The sequence below is a fragment of the Ambystoma mexicanum genome, chromosome 9 (genome assembly GCF_040938575.1).
Source record: "Ambystoma mexicanum isolate Mex_15411 chromosome 9, UKY_AmexF1_1, whole genome shotgun sequence".
NCBI classification, from domain to species: domain Eukaryota; kingdom Metazoa; phylum Chordata; class Amphibia; order Caudata; family Ambystomatidae; genus Ambystoma; species Ambystoma mexicanum.
Window position 1 is genome coordinate 635,925,759 of NC_090931.1, and position 20,711 is coordinate 635,946,469.

General features: G+C 46.6%; 1 protein-coding gene across 1 annotated transcript in view; it reads right to left on the bottom strand.

Annotated features, from left to right (window-relative positions):
• FOXN1 (forkhead box N1) overlaps positions 1–20,711 on the bottom strand; it is an 848,919-nt gene that overhangs the window by 411,556 nt on the left and 416,652 nt on the right. The window contains exon 5 of the mRNA XM_069615340.1: positions 14,074–14,196. Within this exon, the coding sequence (XP_069471441.1) occupies positions 14,074–14,196 (123 nt within the window). The remainder of the gene's footprint in view (positions 1–14,073; positions 14,197–20,711) is intronic.

Here is a 20,711-nt window from a genome sequence, read left to right on the forward strand (position 1 = left end):
GTGGAAGTTACCACTGCTGTACGCGTTTTCCCCAGTCCCCGTGATTCCTCAAGTAATCAGGAGGTTGAGAAAGTTCGGGAAAACCATGATCCTAATTGCTCCGGATTGGGCCAGGAGGACGTGGTACCCGGACCTTCTAGACATGTCCATCTGCTCTCCAATACGTCTTCCACAAAGAGAGGATCTTCTCTCGCAAGAGAAAGGTCGGGTTCTCCATCCAGAGGTCAAGACACTCAACCTTCACGCATGGTTTCTGAGAGGTTGAGATACAAGGATTGGGATCTTCCGGATGACGTAATGGAAGTCTTGCTTTCGGCCAGAAGGCCAGCAACAAAATCTTTGTACCGATGTCGCTGGGACAGGTTTAGTAACTGGTGCAAAGATAAGGATGTGGACCCTTTTCAATGTGGCACTCCAGTAGTGCTCTCTTTTCTATTACATCTAGCCAATCTGGGGCTCCAGATAGGAACAATGAAAGGATACCTTGCTGCGCTGTCCATTTTCAAGCGCACCTCGGAAGAGGTTTCATATTTCAAAATACCATTAATCATTCAATTCTTAAAAGGGCTTACTAACATATACCCTCCAGTACCTTTTCATGTCCCAACCTGGGATTTAAATTTAGTACTAAAATGTTTGACTTGCATACCTTTTGAGCCTCTGCACTCCTGTCCATTGAGGCTTCTAAAACTAAAAACTGTCCTTCTTGTGGCCCTACCATCAGCCCGCAGGGTTAGTGAACTTCAGGCTCTCTCATGCAAACCACTATATACTGTTTTTTATAAGGATAAGGTAGTCCTTAAGGTTAAACCTTCCTTTTTACCAAAGGTAGTTTCGGACTTCCATTTGTCACAAAAAATAGTACTACCAACATTTTATCCTCCTCCTCATGTGGGCAAGGAAGAGGAAATACTGCACAGACTAGATCCCAAGAGGGCTCTTAGTTTTTACATCTCAAGGATGTGTAAATTACGACAAGATGACCAACTGTGGGTTATACTGGTCATAAACTGGGCTTATCAGTAACAAAACAGACCATACCCTGCTGGATCATTTTGGCCATAATTGAATGCTACAGATTGGCTGGAAAAGACCCACCAGATTGACTTCGTGCCCATTCTACAAGGGGAATGGCTACTTCTGCGGCTCCAAAGAGGGGAGTTCCGGCAGCAGATATTTGTTCAGCTGCAACTTGGAAAACAATGCATACATTTATCAAGCATTACTGCTTGGATACTGCCTTCTCCAATGAGGGGTTATTTGCCAAGACAGTTCTGCATTATGTCCATGAAAACTGTAATTAGTACTCCCACCTCCAAAATTGCCACTGCTGTGGGAGTCTACCATAAGATGAGGAATACTTGGGAGGACACAATCCATTCGAAGAACAAGTTACTTACCAACTGTAACGTTCTTTCGACTGGATGTTCCTCCCACGTATTCCTCATCGACCCTCCCATCCTACCCCGCAGTACAGTTTACATTTTCTTACACTTTCCTCTCACGAAGAATGTATCTGTCATGGGGCACGCCTGGGTGTTCCTCCTATATGTTCATCGAAAAAACAGAACTGAAGCAACGGGCGCGGCTCAAGCTATTTATACCACCCGTGACATTGACAGAGTACGGAGTCCGTCGAGGGACAATGAACACCACGACCTCGAGCACAGCGCCCTCTGCCGAGAAAAAATGTTTCCGAAGCAGCAAAGCTGGAGATAACGATTTATCATAAGATGAGGAATACTTGGGAGGAACATCCAGTCGAAAGAACGTTACAGTTGGTAAGTAACTGGTTCTTCTCTGGGTGGGTCTCCAGCTATGTCATCTGTCATTGACCCTTCCGCTCAGTGACCATGGCTTCATTATTCACCCAGACAATGGTGCTGCCTTCAAATAGTTATGCAAATCTGACACTTGTAACCCTCCGTCTTCATACTGCATAACAAAAGTGTTCACCACAACCCTAGGAATCTTTGCTGCCCATACCAATTACCTACAATTGGCCTGTAACTTGCAAAGACGTCTTACACTAGGATGTGCGGTATGTTTTGAAACGGACGCACAAGCTTGATGACAACGATCATCTGGAAGGTGAGCTGCATTGTTCTCTGCCTCTTAACTGTTAGTTATTTAAACTCAAGTCCTGATATCCTTATTGGATCTATGTGATTATTGCGACGGCTTAAAATGCAGACTTTTTTTTTAAACCCCTTTACACCACATATATATGTGGGGGGAGACCCCCCACAGCCCTCCATATTAATAATACATTCTATACCCCCCACACATATATATGTGGTGTAAGGGGGGGGTCAAAAAAATAAAATAAATCGCCATTTTTGGCCGTCGTAATTGTGAGGGTGACATTTTGGTGCAATTCCTCCTTATCGGCCATTCCAGAATAGGTAACTCTCTTTCTGCTTTGTGATAGAATAGTTCTAATTTTTCCCATCTTATTTTTAAACCAGAAATCTCTCTGAACTGGTCAACAATTGCAGGGAGTTTGGGAAAGAGCTGGTGGGGTTCTTGATGTACAATGCAAAGTTATATGCATACAGCGCCATAATCGACTCATGGCCATTTATCTCAATACTTCCTACTGCCATTTTTTGCCTCTTCATTACCACCAGATGATCAATGGCGATCGGGGGGCATCCCTGACGAGTCAACCAATATAACCGAGATGGGACAGATTTTCCTCTATTCACCCCCACCTCAGTAGTTGGAGCTCTGTTCAGCATATTAGATTGCCTTATTATACACTGCCGGAATCCCAGTGTATGCCGTAAATACCGAAGGTAGACCCAGAACACCAAGATGAATGCCTTCTCGACAATCAAGGCACCACTGCTCCCTCCTTCGGGCTGTCCAACCACATCAACACATTCATTAATCACCTGAAGTTAGATGGCAAAACCCCAACTTGATCCTCTTGTACTACCTTTTAGAGCATTGGTTGAATTCTACTAGCTTTCTCTAGGATTTTAACTTGTACTTTAATACGAGATGGTGGTTAATAGATCCGAGTTTCATACCACCCCTGTCCAGCTTCTGAGGCACCATGATTTCTTCCATCGTCATGCTCTCAGCCAGTTTTACCTTCTCCATTGCCCTTTCATATACTGTACACAGTTTTGAACGCCACTCCGAAGTTAACACCTTATGAAACTTTCTACCCATCTCATCTAGTCCTAGGGCCTTCCATGCTTTCATCTCATGGACCTCCTCTATTATTTCTAATTAGGTTATTGGTTCTTCTGGAATGACCTTCTCCATGTCATGTAGAGGTTTCAAGCTGGTCTCTATTGAGGTACACATTTACCATCTTCTCTTTTGGTATTACCTAGGCATATACATCTTTATAATATTCCCAAAATGCTTTGCCTATGTCCTCTGCCTTCCTGGCCATCTCCTCAATTCCGGGGCACCTGGTTGTTCAACCACATGAAAATCATAATCCACACTGAGATACATTTCGACAGATCCGCCTACGGTAGTAAATATTTCACCAATTTCTCAATGAATGACTCCATGGCGCCACTCAATCCACTCGCCCACACTCTGAGGATTCTTATGTTGCTGCTCTGTACCTTACATTTCTGATCCTCCACCTTGGCCTTGGTAATGCCTCCGTAACTCGCTTGTTTGGTCTTTATCTGTTCACTTATTTCTTCAAATCAGTCCTCCGCCTCTCCTGTTCATTTCTCACCCGCGACATGCGCTCAACTATGCCATGCTCCATTTACTGAAGCAAGACTATCTTGGTAGCTACATTATTAACATTTTGGATTAGGGCATTTCTAGTTTCTCTCATTTATTTAAATATGTCATCCAAACCCGCACCAACACACTCTGTCTCTGACACAGAGTCCACTCTGCCTCTAAGTTCTTGCAAAGCCGTTCCAGCTCTATTGCCACCCGACACACAGCTCTATTGCCATCTGACACCTTTGGCGCTGTATAGTCTTTCATAATTTTCAGTTTTGAATGGATTGTGTCCTCCCATGTATTCCTCATCTTATGATATTTACATAACCAGCTTCAGCTGCTTCAGCAATTTTTTCCAGCATAGGGCACTGCGCGTCAATGCCTGTCAACTCGATGTCCATCAGAGGCCACTGTCTCGATATCAACGTCTTCATTGGTATAAAGCAGGCATACTGACAGTTGGCTCTAGTTCCGTTTTTCCGCCAAAGCTATTGCTTCGGATACAGTGCGCTTCGGTTCCCTACGAGAATCTTCAAGTAAAATCATTAATATGGCATCGTCATCGCCGTCTTCGACTCTGAGATCAGGGTTTAAGAAGTGCCAGGATTGTGGGGCAAAGATGTGCCTTAAGGACCCCAATTGGGTCTGTCTGTGTCTTCTCACGCTACATTTGACTGCCTATCGATGACGACGAAAGCCCTGAAAGAGCGAAGAAGAAAACTAGCAGCAAGTAGGTCAAAATCCCCTTCGACGACTCTGTCGAAAAGAAAGTCTTCAGACGAGTTGAGAAAGACGAAAAAACGATCGAGATCACACAGTGGTTCTTTCCACTCGTCATCTTCGCGATGTTCGAAGAAAAGGCACCATAGGTCGCTGTCATCGTCGATATCCTCCCCAGTTCAGGTTAAATGCCGAAGAAATCAGCCTCCCCGGCTGAGTGGGAGAAGTTCAGACTTAAAATGATGCAAGTTTTAGAGAGTTGCACCTTTACCCCCTCGAAGACTTATGAAAGCCATGCCCAGGTCAAAAAACTCGACAAGAAAGATAAGGGCAAAACCTGTGCGCCCTCGGGCCCGTGAGGCAAGGAAAAATCTCCTAGAGAGCCGTCGAAGGATCCTTAGAGTCGAGACAAATCTTCCTTGAGGAAGAAGTCACCGCCGCCATCGCCACCGAAAGACTCCTCATCAGATCCTAACAAGTCCTCGACACCAAAGGCGTCGTAGCCCTCGACGTCGACAGTGTTGAAGATTTCGGCACCAGCATCACCGCCATTGAGGATTACAGAGAAAATATGTTCACTACTACCAAGAAATGATTTTTATAAATCACTTTCTTCTATTTATGAGGAAGCAGAACATTCCTCTGATGATTCATGTTCCTTTGGTGTACAATATGGAACACCTGGGGTCCCTGAACCCTTGATCGCAGAGGAACCAAGGTTGAAAAATGTACAGGAGTCGCTACAAAATGCAAGTGGACTAGCTACGTCCCCAGAATTAGAATTTGGGCGACCTGATCCTACTGACCATGCAGAAGGGTCTTGCAGACATTTAATGTCCAGGGTGGTGGAATACATGGGGTGGAAAATATCCACAACAATATATGAGCAGGATTCTCTTACTGACATTCTAGATAAAGGACCCCGGGAGGATCCTATTCTTCCTTTTCATGTGGCACTGCAAAGGAGAATAATGGCGCGAGTACAGTAATGCGCAATTTGTCTGGTTAAGAAAGTCCATTTTTGCTCCAGATGTGCAATCCAGACTTCTTAACATGCACTTTGATAGCACACATTTATTTGTTAGCAAGGCTGACGAGAGCCTGGAGAAACTGCAGACCTCCAAAGCAGCAGCTAAATCCCTTCGTGCTGCTATTAGACTGACACAAAACTGCCCCACCGGCACACCTTGCAGGGGTTGGTCCTTTCGCTTTTACTCCTCAGTTGGAAGGGGGAGAGGACTGTCCAATCAAAGAGTTCAAAAAAGATGTTCCCGTGGTGGATGCAGAAGAGGTACTAGGACCGCCCAGGCAGCGGCTACTTTACAATCAGCCACTGCTCCAGCTGCCTCAAAACCTCTCTGAGGTCTTATTTCACAAAACCCCGGTGGCAGGCAGACTCTCACTGCATCTGAAAGAATGGCAAGGCATTACTTCAGATTCATGGGCATTGGAAACAGTTGCCCAGGATTACTGCCTTCCCTTTCTAAAGAAGCCTCAGAGCCATCCACCGGAGAACGGCTCTTTTACAGTTCCAGATCCGCTCTTTATGCAGGAAATCTTGACCCTGCTAGAGAAAGGTGCTATAGAACCAGTACCTGTAGCAGAGAGGAACAAGGGTTGGTACTCCCTGTACTTCCAAATTCCCAAGAAGGACGGAGGATTGAGACCCATTTTGGACTTAAAGGACTTTAACAAATTCCTCAGCAAGGACACGTTCAAGATGGTTACCCTTTCTCAGATCCTTCAGGCCCTTCAACTTTAGGACTGGATGGTATCATTGGACCTTCAGGATGCTTACTTTCATGTGCCAATCCATCACAAGCACAGACAGTACATGAGGTTCGTGTTGGAAGCTCTCATTATCAGTTTCCAGTTCTGCCATTTGGGCTGACCTCCGCCCCAAGAGTTTTCACCAAGTTGTTGTTGGTGGTGGCAGCGTGTCTCAATATACCGAGGGATTCACATCTACCCCTACATGGATGATTGGCTGATTAGGGCCAGTTCCCCCGAACAGGCCATGCAACATCTCAGCTACACCTGCCATTCTCTCCATGAACTGGGCTTCTCCCTCAACTTCAAGAAGTCCCACATGATACCATCTCAAAGACTCCAATTCATTGGAGCAGTCCTGGATGCACCTCTGGGAAAAGCCTTGCCACCAGAATTGAGGGCTCAAGACATTCTGAAGATGGTCACCAAATTTCAAAGTGCCCAACGTCTCCTGGCCTTCGACTTTCTGAGGTTGCTCGGCCTCATGGCATCTTGCATTTTATGGTTCCAGAGGCGCGCCTGAGAATGAGATCTTTCCAGTGGGCTGTCAGGACTAAATGGTCTCAATTCGCAGTCAGAATGTCAGATCTCCTTCAGTTTCCAAGCAGGGTTGCACAAGTTCTCCTGCGGGCCTGCAAGGATAACATTCTGAAGGGAGAACCTTTTTGGCAGCCACTGACAATCAGTGGTCGTTTGTCTCCATCGGAGTCCAAACTACATATCAATCTTTTGGAGCTGAGGGCGATCAGACTAGCACTGAAGGCCTCTGTGCGAGGAAAGAATGTCCTGATAATGACAGGCAACACAGTGGCCATGTACTACCTCAACAGGAGAGAAGGTGTAGGGTCACTACCACTGTGCAGAGAGACAATGCGACAGTTCATCTAGCCGGAGTGGAGAATACGGCGGCAGACGCTCTGAGCAGGCAGAGCACAATCTCCCACGAGTGGCAACTAGCTCAGGAAGTCCTTCAAGAGATTTTCACCTTTTGGGGAACCCCTCCAGTGGATCTGTTCATGATCGGTGTCAACCAGTAGTGCGAGCGGTACTGCTCAAGGGAGAGCAAGGGAAGAGGGGCTCTAGAAGTTCATAGTGGACTGGGAGTTTTCACTCCTGTACGCGTTTCCTCCGGTCAGCAGCGGCTACTACCTCCTCAGCCACTGCTGCAGCCACTGCAAAGCCACTTTGAGGTCTTAACCCACAAAACCCCGGTGGGAGGCAGAATCACTCGGTATCTGGACGAATGGCGGGCATTAATGCCAGATGCCTGTGCACTAGAGATAGTTACCCATGGTTACTGCCTTCCTTTTCATCAAAGACCTCAAGATCATCCACCGGGAGCCAATTCTGTAAACATTCCAGACCCTCTCCTTGTGCAGTAGATTGTAACCCTGCTAGAGAAAGGTGCAATAGAACATGTACCTGTAACGGAGAGGAACAAGGGTTGGTACTCCCCTTATTTTATCATCCCAAAAAAGACGGAGGGTTGAGACCCATCTTGGACTTAAGAAACTTGAACAAGTTCCTCAGGAAGGACAAGTTCAAGATGGTGACCCTTTCTCAAAACCTTCAGGCTCTTCAGCTTCAGGACTGGCTGGTTTCATTGGACCTTCGGGATGCTTACATTCATGTGTCAATCCATCTCAAGCACAGAATGTACCTGAGGTTTGCAAATGGCGGATCTCACTATTAGTTTCGAGTTCTGCCATTTGGGCTGACCTCCGCCCGAGGGTTTTCACCAAGCTGATGCCTGTAGTGGCAGTGAGTCTCAGGAGAGGAGTGATTCATGTCTACCCTTACCTGGACTATTGGTTAATCAGGGCGAGTCCAACAGAACAAGCCCAGGAACATTTTATCGTTACCTGCCACTTCTTACACAGACTGGGCTTCTCCCTCAATTACAAGAAGTCACAAATGATTCCAAGCCAAAGACTCCAATTCATCGGAGCAGTCCTGGATACTACCTCAGGGAAAGCCTCGCCTGCCGAAGAGAGAGCTCACCACATTCTGCAGATGGTAAGGAAGTTTCAAAATGCCCAACATCTGCCAGCTTTCGACTTTCTAAGGTTGCTAGGCCTCATAGCATCCTGCATTTTTCTGGTGCCAGCGGCTCGACTGAGGATGAGATCCCTTCAATGGGCTCTCAGGACTCAATGGTCCCAGTTTTTGGGGGAGATGTCAGATCTTCTGCAAGTCTCGGCCAAAGTAGCTCAAGATCTTCTATGGTGGGCTCGCAAGGTGGGGGAACAGTTTTGGCAACCATGACCGGAGATAACGGTAGTGACGGGCACCTCACACCGACGATCTGACAATCGGCAGTCGTTGGTCTCCATCGGAGTCCAAACTACACATCAACCTTTTGGAGCTGAGGGCAATCAGACTAGCGCTGAAAGCCTTCCTGTACTCTGTACAGGGAAAGAATGTCCTAATAATGACGGACAACACAGTGGCCATGTATTACCTCAACAAAGGAGGAGGCGTAGGATCACTCCCACTGTGCAGAGAAGCAATGCAGCTCTGGTTCTGGGCAATGCAAGAAGGAATCTTTTTATCGGCAATTCATCTAGCCGGAGAGAAAAACACTGCGGCAGATGCTCGGAGCAGGCAGAGCACAGTCTCCCACGAATGGGAACTAGCTCAGGAAGTCCTTCAAGAGATCTTCGCCCTTTGGTGAACCCCTCAAGTGGATCTGTTTGTGACCGGTACCAACCGAAAGTGAAAACTGTACTGCTCAAGGGAATTTCCCCCGAGAGGAGCTCTAGGGGACGCGTTCGTGGTGGACTGGATATTTCCACTCCTATACGCGTTCCCTTCAGTCCCTGTGATTCCTCAAGTAATCAGGAGGTTGAGAAAGTTCAGGAAAACCATGATCCTAATTGCCCCGGATTGGGCCAGGAGAACGTGGTACCCTGGACCTTCTGGACATGTCCATCTGCCATCCAATACGTCTTCCACAAAGAGAGGATCTCCTCTCGCAAAGGGAAGGTCAAGTTCTCCATCCAGAGGTCAAAGCTCTCAGCCTTCACGCTTGGCTTCTGAGAGGCTGAGATATAAGGATTGGGACCTTCCGGACGACGTTATGGACATTTTGCTTTCGGCTAGAATGCCAGCAACAAAATCCTTGTACCGGCGTTGTTGGAAAAAATTCAGTAACTGGTGCAGGAATAAGAATGGGGATCCTTTCAATGTAGCACTCCCATGGTGCTTTCCTTTCTTTTACATTTGGCCAACTTGGGGCTCCAAGTTGGTACTATTTAAGGATATTTAGCAGCGCTATCTATCTTCAAGCGCTCCTCAGAAGTAGTTTTGTATTTTAAAATGCCTTTAGTTAACAAATGTGTTCCCTCCTACACATTTTCAGGTTCCCATTTGGGACTTAAATTTAGTTTTAAAATGTCTTATGTATGCCCCTTTTGAGCCTTTACATTCTTGCCCTTTAAGGGTCCTAACTTTTAAAACTGTTTTACTAGTGGCTTTATCTTCAGCCCGCAGGGTGAGTGAGTTGCAGGCGCTCTCTTGTAAGCCTCCTCACACCATTTTCCACAAAGATAAAGTTATTTTGAAGGTCAACCCTTTTTTCTTATCTAAAATAGTTCCAGATTTCCATCAGTCACAAAAGATTACTTTACCTTCCTTTTACCTTCCTCTGCACGCTAGTAAAGAGGAGGAAAGGTTCCACAGGCTGGACCCTAAAAGGGCTCTCAGCTTATATATCTCTAGACTTGAAAGATTTAGACAAACTGATCAGTTATTTGGCGGTTACACTGGACACAAATTTGGCCTCGGTTTGTCGAAAAAAACCTTTTTCATAGGATTGATAATCCTATGAATATTTGAATGTTACAGGTTGTCTGGGAAAGAGCCTACAGATGGATTAAGGGCTCGTTCAACCAGGGGCATAGCAACTTCCACGGCTCTTCAGAGGGACGTTCCTGTGTAGGACATTTGTGCAGCGGCCACCTGGTCATCCATGCACACCTGTCCACTTCTTACCAAGGAGGCCTTTTTGCAAAAGCCATCCTTCATTCAGTACATAATTAAAAACTCTGGTACTCCCTCCTCCAAATTGCAACTGCTGTGGGAGTCTATCTAAGATGAGGAATATGTGGTAGGACACAAATCCATTCGAAGAACTAGTTACTTACCAACTGTAACATTCTTTCAACTGGATGTTCCTCCCACGTATTCCTCATCGACCCTCCCAACCTACCCCTCCGTACAGTTTTTACGCTTTTTGCACTTGTACTTCCTTAAGAGCCGGACATCCTTCGATGCCTGATAGAACTGATAGGACCATTAACACAGAAAAAACAGAACTGAGACCAACGGCGCGGCTCGAGCCCTTTATACGACGGATGACGTCGACACTTGACGGCGGCCCTCGAGGGACTAAGACTACGCAGCCTTGAGCACAGCGCCCTCTGGCAAAAAAAAAATTCCAAAGAAAGAAGCAGCAAGCTGCCAGATTATCTAAGATGAGGAATACGTGGGAGGAACATCCAGTCAAAAGAACATTACAGTTGGTAAGTAACTTGTTCATCTGGACTCTCCCTCAAGCGGGGAAGTTTCATTTGGGAGGAGGTGTTACATTCTGTGCACACAGACCTTTAAATTAACTCCTAAATTAACATGAGTCTGAAAATTCTCACTCCCTCTTCCAGGAATACATACACTGCTTTGGGAGCTTATCCTTTAGATGAGGAATACATGGGAGGACACAATCCATTTGAAGAACAAGTTACTTACCCATGGTAATGTTCTTTCGACTGGATGTTCCTCCCACGTACTCCTCATAGCCCCTCCCAAACTGCCCCGCAGTAACATTTTCCATGTGATTGCAGTCTTCGCTCTTTCAGGAGGAGTAACTGTCGGGTTTAGGATATTCTATTGTAGAACCTGATAAAAGGAGGAGCCTGGATTTGTTATCATTAGATAATCATTACTCTTTGTTACAGAACAATTACCCAATCTTTACTCTTTGCTATGGAATCATTCCATTATTGCATCCTGTTTAAGCTATCCATTGTACATTACTGAAGTAGACACTATCCACACTATTAGACTGCCACTTTGTATGCATTTGCAATTTGCATTTAGAATGACACACTGTCATATTTGAAATACCATGTAGAGCCATTTAGAATGAGGCATTGTTATATTTGTAGTTACACATGCAGAGACTGACATGTACATATGTATGCATGTAGAGTGTGCACTTAGAATATGTTTGCATTAGGTAGATAGCGCTTCGGTTTGCGAGAAGAAAGCGTAAACGTTGGAAAGCATTTAGCTGGCATTATAAAGCCATTTCTGATGGAGACAGAGGAGCGCCGCGGCAGTGCGAAATATTATGGTACACTGTGAGAAGGAATTCGTAAACAGTTTGGTTCATAAGAGGTCACCTTTGTCTGAGTAGGGAGGGCCTGGCTTATCAGCTTGAGCTCTGTGCTTCGCAGAGAGAGGAAGGGGGGCAGCGCCACATGGGGAGATGGGAGAAGAGCCTTTTCAGGCAAGGAGAGGCTTTGCACACAGGCACGGAAAGAGGATTTTGTGAAGCAACAGTGGATTGAATGGGTATGAATGGAGAAATAGGAGTCAGGCACTGCAGGCATTAGAAGGCCATGCGCTAGTAGATATGCTTTGAAATGTCACATTGACACAGAACACGCAGTGACCAGAACACGAAAGAACATGCTACACAGACATTCAGTCACTGCCTGAATATAGAATGATGACACACAGAGAAACAAAGGAATGCTTAAAGTAACCAGGGGGAATGAGTGCGTAATGGAATAGTATAACCAGGGGAGATGGGAGTTGCTGTTTTTAGTTGCTGTTGGAGATGGTGCTAGATGCAATGAGGGAGAGGTGTCTTGGTACAGCAGAATCTGATGAGGCCTTGATGAGATCGATCTGGCAGAGAGAGACCAAGGCCTGGCTCTGAATGACTGGCTGGTCGCAGAGTAGCGGGAGAGGAGAGACTTGGAGAGACTTGACAAAGAGCGAGCTGGAGAGGGGAGAGAGGCACATGCAAATGGGAAGTATGGTTTATGGCATAGACTAAACTGGTTGATTAGAACAGACACTCACACAAAGAGCTTTGGGTTTGGGAAAGGAGAAATCAGACAGGGATTGTCTTAGGTAGAGAGTGTGAAGTATGGTGTGGATTGGAGAGGATTAATCCTGCATGAAGGAGAGAATTGCTGGATGCTGACGCTTGCATTAGACTGCATTAGAATCACAGGCTTGCATTAGAAACCTGTAAGGCTTATAGTTATTGCATGGTAGATTTGCACCAGAAGCATAAAAGGTGCAAAGTTGAGATTTGCATAGTTTTAGTATTGTTTGCATCATGTTTTGCTGTGCATAAATAAATGTATTCTATTGTTATAATTGAATCGATTCTTGTGTTTTGTTTGTGTCTTGTGTTTGGTGTCCATAGGAGTAAGATAGGTGTATGTTGTTAGGCGTAATATAGGAGTAACACAGTGCACAAAGGCCCTGAGATACGAAAGCAGGGGGAGTATAGTGATCCACACCCCCCTAGGAGATTGTCTAAGATTGTCTAAGACCGGTGCATGGTTACCCAGGAGGGCTAGACCGTGATAAGGATTTGTTTTACGGTCTCACACTATAAACGCTTTAAAAAATTTAACTGAAGGCAACGGCTGCTGTGCACGCTTTATATCATCGATGACGTCGACATCGAGACGGAGGCCTCCAAGGGACCTGGAGTCGACAGGGATCGTCGTGCAGCGCTCTCTACATGAAAAAATGTCTGAAGCAGCTGAAGCAGGATATGGAATTATCATAAGATATGATATGATATGGCATTTATAACGCGCCTATACACAAGTGTGTTTCAGATGAGGACTACGTGGGCGGAACATCCAGTTGAAAGAACGTTACCATGGGCAAGTAACTTGTTCTTCTTGTCCATTAGTCCCATCATTCAGTGGTCTTGTCCTGCAAGCCTCCTTATACAATCTAAGAAGTTATTCTATATCAATCCGTACTGAAGTTGCACACCTTAAATGTAATAAATGATGAATTTTGCCATGCGGGGAAATGCGAGTTCCAGGACAGGATGTCCAACAAGCCCGGCCACATCACATGACCTTAAGAATAGCACTTGGAATTTGCACTTGTTATCTCGCCTGAGATACAATGTGCACTTTTGTCCCAATAAGATCATCCGCACATCTCTCTTAGCGCATTCTGTTTCACTTGCTTAACAGTGGCTGCCATCTTGGAAAGGCAACTCCAGACAACGTTTCTACATTGTATGCCAAAGTAATGAATACATTCATTCATTAATTCCCTCTAAGACTATGTGCACATATAATTATATTTACATTGTATTTAAGTTTTGTTGGATTTTTTAAAATTGAAATAGCACCTCTCAATTCTTTTTAAGCTACTGCATGATTTAAATACTGGACGCAAGCACTATGGTTCATGTGCGTGTCGATTTGTCCAAATGTTGCTCTTAAGTACAATGCACCTCCTTTAGATGTTGCTGAGATGAAGAGCTGCATGTTTCTGTAGTCACATTTCTTTTGGAGGAGTACCAAGCAACTAGTGTGTATACTAGTGGATATTCCCAGAAAAGTACTCAAGCAATTTGAAAATGGGAGAGAAAGTAAGGGAGTAAGTAAAAGCATGCAGAGGTTGTACTGTCAGTGGCAGGCATGGTAAAGTTGATTGCACACTTGGGCAGTCTGATGCATGAGGACACATTAAGATGCATGAGAGACGCAGCGGAATGCAAGAATCACACAGATGGATAAAGGAAGGACACAGTAGGGTTGGGCGGTCAGGGGATAAAGTACGTGCCCAGTTTAGGCAACAATATGTTATAAGCATTCCTCTCACCTGATGGAATGGCTGTGAGGAACAGTATATCTGCTGGGCTGAAGGCTGGTAACAGTACATTTCGGCTTGTGAATCCTGCTGGGGCCTCACCAATAGGCTTGCCTTGAGCTTGAGTGCTGAACCCTGCAGGTACATTATTGCAGAAACATGTTATAAGCATAGCGTCCCAGCAGGATATTTCCCTCCACCTATTTCTTTTCCCAACTCTTCCCCGGTACACTACTCACAACCATTTAGTGCCTGAATTGTCTGTGTATGGCAGGGACGTGACTGACCTTATTTGCAGTAGGTACATATTGAACACACACATCCTCTCTTCGTCACCACCCTGTCCACCAGTGAGCCATTTTGTGTCCTCATAATGGTAAAGGTTTGAAGTCGATATCACCTTTTGAAACAACAACTAACACTGAACTCTCTGTAAAAGACGAGCTATCTAAGATTATTAGACTCTCCATCCTGAGATCTTCATTGCGATTCATAGACACAAAATATCTCTGCCTATGTGCAGTGACGGTAAGCATGTGCTGCGTTGCTTTCAATCTTCACTCCTTTGCCACTGAGTCCCTCGATATCGAGCGTTTCCCGTGGTGAAGGTCTGAGGGAACCCTGGGGGTGTCATATGGTATATTGCTATAAAGACCACCAATCTCTGCTTTTTAGAGGCACATGAGCCTTTAGAAGCAGAGGGAAAATTGCCTTATCCCTTTAAAGGTGTGATCTGAGTCTTATCCTCTTTTTATCTGTTAGCCTTCTGTAGGGCATTTTCTTGACAAATTGGGCATTCCTCCACAGTGTGGCTGTTGGGTGTGGGCAACCAATGCAGAGACCATAGTCATCTTTTACACATTTCTTACCTCAACATGAGGTACATTTGTCAAAATGTTGCATCTTTCCAACTAAGGACAGAGAAGGTGACTGTAGAAAAAGGTAAAACACCCACCTTCACTTTAAAAGTGTCCTATCTAGAAGGTAAACACTAAGGGTCCTCTGGTGCGGTAAAATCTTTGTCAAAAAAGTAAAATTCACTTGGAAAAATGCCTTTGAAAGCTGTGCTCCTACGCTCATCTCACAGGGACGCAAAAAAGAACGAACTTCAATTGTCAGTGCGCAGTGTGATGAGAGTTAGTAACTGCTTTCTGCTGTCTAGCAATTGCCCTTTTTTTTCTTGGTTTGGGGCTTACCATGTAGGACAATAAACTCTAGAGGCACACAGTTGAATTTGGGTGTGTGATAATCGGAAACACTTGAGCCAGATAGGTTAAAATATTGTTGAATCTGTTTATGGTTATAAGTCTTATCATAATTTAAGAGAGTATTCTCTCAGTTTTTAAGTATCAGCTTTAAAATCCCATACAGGGGTGGAGATTAGTGTTTATGAATTCAATGAAGATACCCACACAAATAGCTATTCCTTTATTTGCGCTTCTTTTAATTGACCTGGTGTGATTTGAGCAAGTTGGGTATCAAACGGGACATACGAACGTGGTAGATTCTAAATGAAAACAAGTGTTTTGGAAAGAAGCTGTGGTGAGTGAGACATTCCAATGTAATTGCTGAGTTACATGAGAATATGTGTACAAGTCCATGGGTTGCATTCTAAATGGCTCTCGTCGATTGCAGTGAAGGGTACCGCTTCCGTTTGATTTTGAAAATGAAGTGTAAAGACACAGGCAAAATCGCCTTTATTTTTCACAATTCCAATCCATTTTGGTAAACATGTAAATACCGCCTGCAAATTACGCTCTGCAGATGGCATTTTCAGTTGATTCCTATGGATTCCACCGGTTTTTACCAGTTGGTAAACTCAGGCGGATTCCATAGGAGTCCTTTTGTTTTCCGTCAGCATGAAAATACATGATGGCAGAAAGCATTGGTGCAGACAGAGTAGGAACGCACAGCACAAATGTATATCGTGTTCCGTGCCCTCACACTGCCTCCAAAAAGCATTATAACTCAACAAAGTGTAACATTAAGGCGTAAAGTGCTTGCACCTTGCTTTACATTTTACTTTGACTCTTCAAAGCGTTAAGAAATGACACTGCAGGTGTATTTCACAAACTACTGTGTTCAGGATGCAGCATCTAAACAAAGGGGCTCTTCAGGTTTACAGACATAGGACCTCATCAAGGGTTGGGCGTAGTCGTAAAAATGCGGTGGTAGCGCTATTACCACCACATTATTGATCCACATAATCCCGAATTTGGGGGAAACCCGGAGGATTCACCTCCAGCTGTCAGCTGGTGGTGATTGTGCCAACTTTCAGCTGGTTATTGTTATTGTTATTTTGCATTTATATAGCGCCTTATATACCATTGGTATGGTCTGAAGGCGCTTGTAGGTTGAACGCCCTTGGGAACCGAAGTTCAGATCAGTAGAGAGGGTAGAGGGAGTCAAAGGTGCGTGTGAGCACCGGGTATGTGTGCAGCTCGTGCGGGATCCACTGCTGCAGTTTGGCGTAATTACTGCTGCAGTAATTGCATCAAAAATGCCCCATTGAGTCCTAGGGACAAAACAAAATGGGGACTTACATCGCCACCGCAACTTGGCATCCGGCCGGACCAAGTTGCAGTAACAGTAATTGTGTTAGGCGGAAGAGGGCGCTAGAGAGCCATCCAAGATGGCTGCCTCCTAGAGAGCTCCGTGTGGCTCTCCATTAATCCTGCGACATCCTTCCCTCTGCGGTGTTCATTTCTCCCGCAAACACAGACTGGAGCCTTCAGGAGACACCGAACAACATTTTAAGCCCGATATTGTCTTTGGCGGGGAAGCGGCGGCCGAGTCCCGGCCAGGCAGCAGGCCTGCGGTTCGTGCCGGCAGTGAGCCTGGGACGGAGGAAGGAACGAGAAAGAGGCGCAAAGGCTCCCCTTCGAAGCTCGAGCGGCGGCGCTGATGTGTCACCCGACACCCAGAACCTACAGAGATCCGTGGAGTTGAAGAGCTGGGCCGCGTCAAGCAGCGGGTAGACGTGCGCGCCGGTGGCGCCAAGAGACACACAGTCTCCGTCCCTGCAACGGCCCAGCCGACGCCCAAGAAGCAGGACGACAAGCGGTGGTGCTCTCGCCGAGCACCCAGGTAGGAGCTCCCCCCAGCGTGCGCAAGCTACCTTCCCGATCCCCGTCAAATCCCTCGGTGAATGAAGGAGGCATAGCAGGGTACGCCTCGCCAGCAACCGTCTCCAACGCCCAACCGGCTGCGTCCCTCCAATACGAAGAGCGCGCTTGACCGGCTCCGAACAACCGGGGATATCTCCACCATCACCCGCGGCCACAGCGAAAGCCACAGCGAACAGCCCATTTGGCCAGGGCCAATACAATCAAATCCCAAGGCCGCCGATTTGCAGAGCCCAGTTCAGAGACCCTCTGCGCCCCATAGCATATAGCATAATTCGGCAAGCAGAGGAGACCCAGACTGACAAGATCACCATTAGGAGGTTGGCTACGATACAGGGCCTAACGTGCCACGACTCCTTACACTGCAGCTCGATAAACACTCGACGGCTCACGCCCAGAATATCGGCAGCCAGAGGAACACAGCGATCCCGTCTGAAAACCTCAAAAGTCGCCTCCCCCCACGAGAACAGCACTAACCAAAGTAACTCTGGTGGTCCCAACCCCCGAGCCAACCACAGACCCAAGGATCACTGCCGTAAAGAGAAAGGACGGCTTGTGCAGGCCCTACAGAATCAGGGGGGAAAAACCACCTCACAAGGAATTCACTCCAAACCACCCCCAAATAGCAGCCCAGCGCAGACCCGGCAGCTGCCCCAGCGCAACACCACAACGAAACCAATAGACGCCACTCAAATACCAGTGTTTGGCCCACAGTTACCAGTCGGCCCCATTGTTGAGTGCCCAGAAGCAGAAGAAAGTTTAATATGGGGAAATTAGACAAATCCCAAAAGAAACTGAACTTTGAGTCTGGCTCCACCAGCAAACCGCACTCCGAGGCGAGCGGAGTAGTGTCACCAACACCCACTACGTCCCCGCCAGAAGAACAACTACAATGTTTCGATATCAGAGAAATCCTGATGGACCTCAAAGCGGGAATCGGCGACTTGGGCAGTAAACTCGACAACCTATCATCGAAAGTAGACCTGCTCCAACATCGCCTCGACAAGCACGCCGACAGGCTAGACACGGTGGAGCAACGAGTATCCGACCTGGATGACGGCGCAACAGGCCTTGCCACACGAGTCACCGCCCTCGAGTCCCAGATGAAGTCTGTCAATGCCAAGAATGAAGACTTAGAAGGACGCTCACGAAGGAATAATATCAGAATCATCGGATTCAGAGAACAACAACTCCAAACGAAAATGGAGGACCATGTCGAACAGATTTGCATAGACCTTTTCGGGAAAGAGATCCTCTCCAAATTGTTCGTAGTCGAACGAGCCCACAGAATTCCGAGCGCCAAACCAATCCCAGGCGCAAGTCCACGGCCGATTATTGCAAAACTATTAAATTATAAAGATAGAGATGCGATACTCAAGGCTGCCAGAGAAAAAGGGAAAATTCAATATGACGGAGACCCAATTCAATTTTTCCCAGATTTCTCCCCTACCGTTCAAACACTGAGGCGCTCCTTCACGACAGTTAAGAGAAGGCTGCAAGACAATCAAATACAATACTCAATGCTCTTCCCAGCAAAGCTTCGCATTCAACATGATGGGAAAGCACTCTTCTTCCACACGCCTGAGGAAGCCAGCGACTACCTGGATCACGCCGGCTACAGATCCGCCGCTAATAACTCCAGACCGCAGCGTGAACACCAAAGACGCAGAGAACCGCCATAACGTTCAACCCAGACACCCAAGGAAACAGAATCCATATCCTAGGTAACAAGACATAAACCTAATACCGCAGAGACTAACTCCTAGTGTAAAGGAGAGCCACCCTTCCCTCTCGGGAGGCACAAGTGCCCCAAGCACAGCAACCTGTTCAGTTTAGTTATGAAAAGGGAACCTTGCGGGTCAGTTGGGGGTTACCCGCGTGTGGGAGGGAAGTCACAGTTACCATACCACCTCCAGTTGAGGTGTACATCCTCACCCCAGTTTAGCCGTAGGAAACGGCCAAGTTTTGCGCCACCAGTTCCACGCCATCCTCCGACCCTGAGCCCCCTCCGCTCACCACCACCTCTATCTCACCGTCCATCCATTGAACCTCCAAGCAGGACCAAAAGGAACAAAAAACGAATCAAAATGGTCCCCGATCAGTTCTATTCAAAATCATAACCTGGAATATAAGAGGAGGCAACATCCCATCCAAAACCAGAAAAATCCTCCAGTACCTTAGAAGACATGAAGTCGACGTTGCCATGCTTCAAGAAACTCACTTACTCCCGGAGAAGGATCACCAGTGGGCCAAGAGCTGGGGGTGCCATAGATATTTTTCATCGTACTCATCTTACTCCAGAGGAGTCGCGATCTTAATACACAAAAGGATCAGCTTTCGGCTTGTCCACACCACAAAAGACGCCGAAGGGAGAACTCTTCTGGTGAGTGGCATTATAGCAGGTCAGAGAATCACCTTTGTTAACTCCTACGCACCGAACATAGACGGCCCCGACAACTTCGGCTGGGTACTTTCCCGTCTACCATCTCATGAACCAGCGACTATAATCTGGGGCGGAGATATGAATACAGTGATGGATCCGGTGAGAGACAGATCTAGAACAACCCCGCAATCTCCATCCAAAGCCAGCCTCCAAATAAAAGAAATCTGCAAAGCATTCAATCTGAAAGACGCATGGAGAACGTCTAAAGGGGAGCTGCGCGAATATACTTTCCACTCTGCCGTACACAACTCGAGTTCCAGGATCGACTATCTGTTCATCTCTGTGAACGGCCCATGGACAGGCGACCCATGTGATATCCATCCAAGAACTCTCTCAGACCACTCCCCGGTGACTCTCGTACTAAACCCAGCATGCCCCAACCCCCCTCTACAGCGGTGGCGCTTCAAAACCGGCTCAATGCGAGACGAGGTGTTCGCTGCCGAACTAAGAGAAGAGATTGCGGTGTTCCTCGAAGTCAACACAGGTTCCGTAGCCTCACCCAGCACACTGTGGGAAACTCTAAAGTGTTTCGTCAGAGGGGTCTGCCACGCTAAAGAAAATGGCATATTGAAACTTATACGACGGGAGCTGACAATTTGTGAAGGGAAACTAAAACAACTCGAACTTCAGCGCGTGAGCGCAACCAACCCGAACATACCAGTCGCTCTGAGAGAAGAGCTACAAAAATTCAATAGCGCAGCAGATCGAGAAGTGAAATTTCTAAACCGCAACAGCCTAATCAGACAATACGGCGAGGGTCAAAGACCGGGCGCCCTCCTGGCAAATCTGGTCAAGGCACACAATAAACTAGCGCCAATTGAAAGGATTCAGACCAGGCAGGGACACTTCGTCCACACTGATGAAGACATAGCAGAGGAATTCAGGCTTTTCTATCAAGACCTATACAGCAACAGCCACAACAACGACCCACAAGTCTCGTTGGAATACCTCGAAGACGCAGAGTTATACTGGGTCGAGCACTCCCTGCGGGAACCACTGAACGACCTAATCACACAAGAGGAGATCACAGAAGCCATCAAATCCCTCCCTAGCTCAAAAGCTCCTGGCCCAGATGGCCTAAC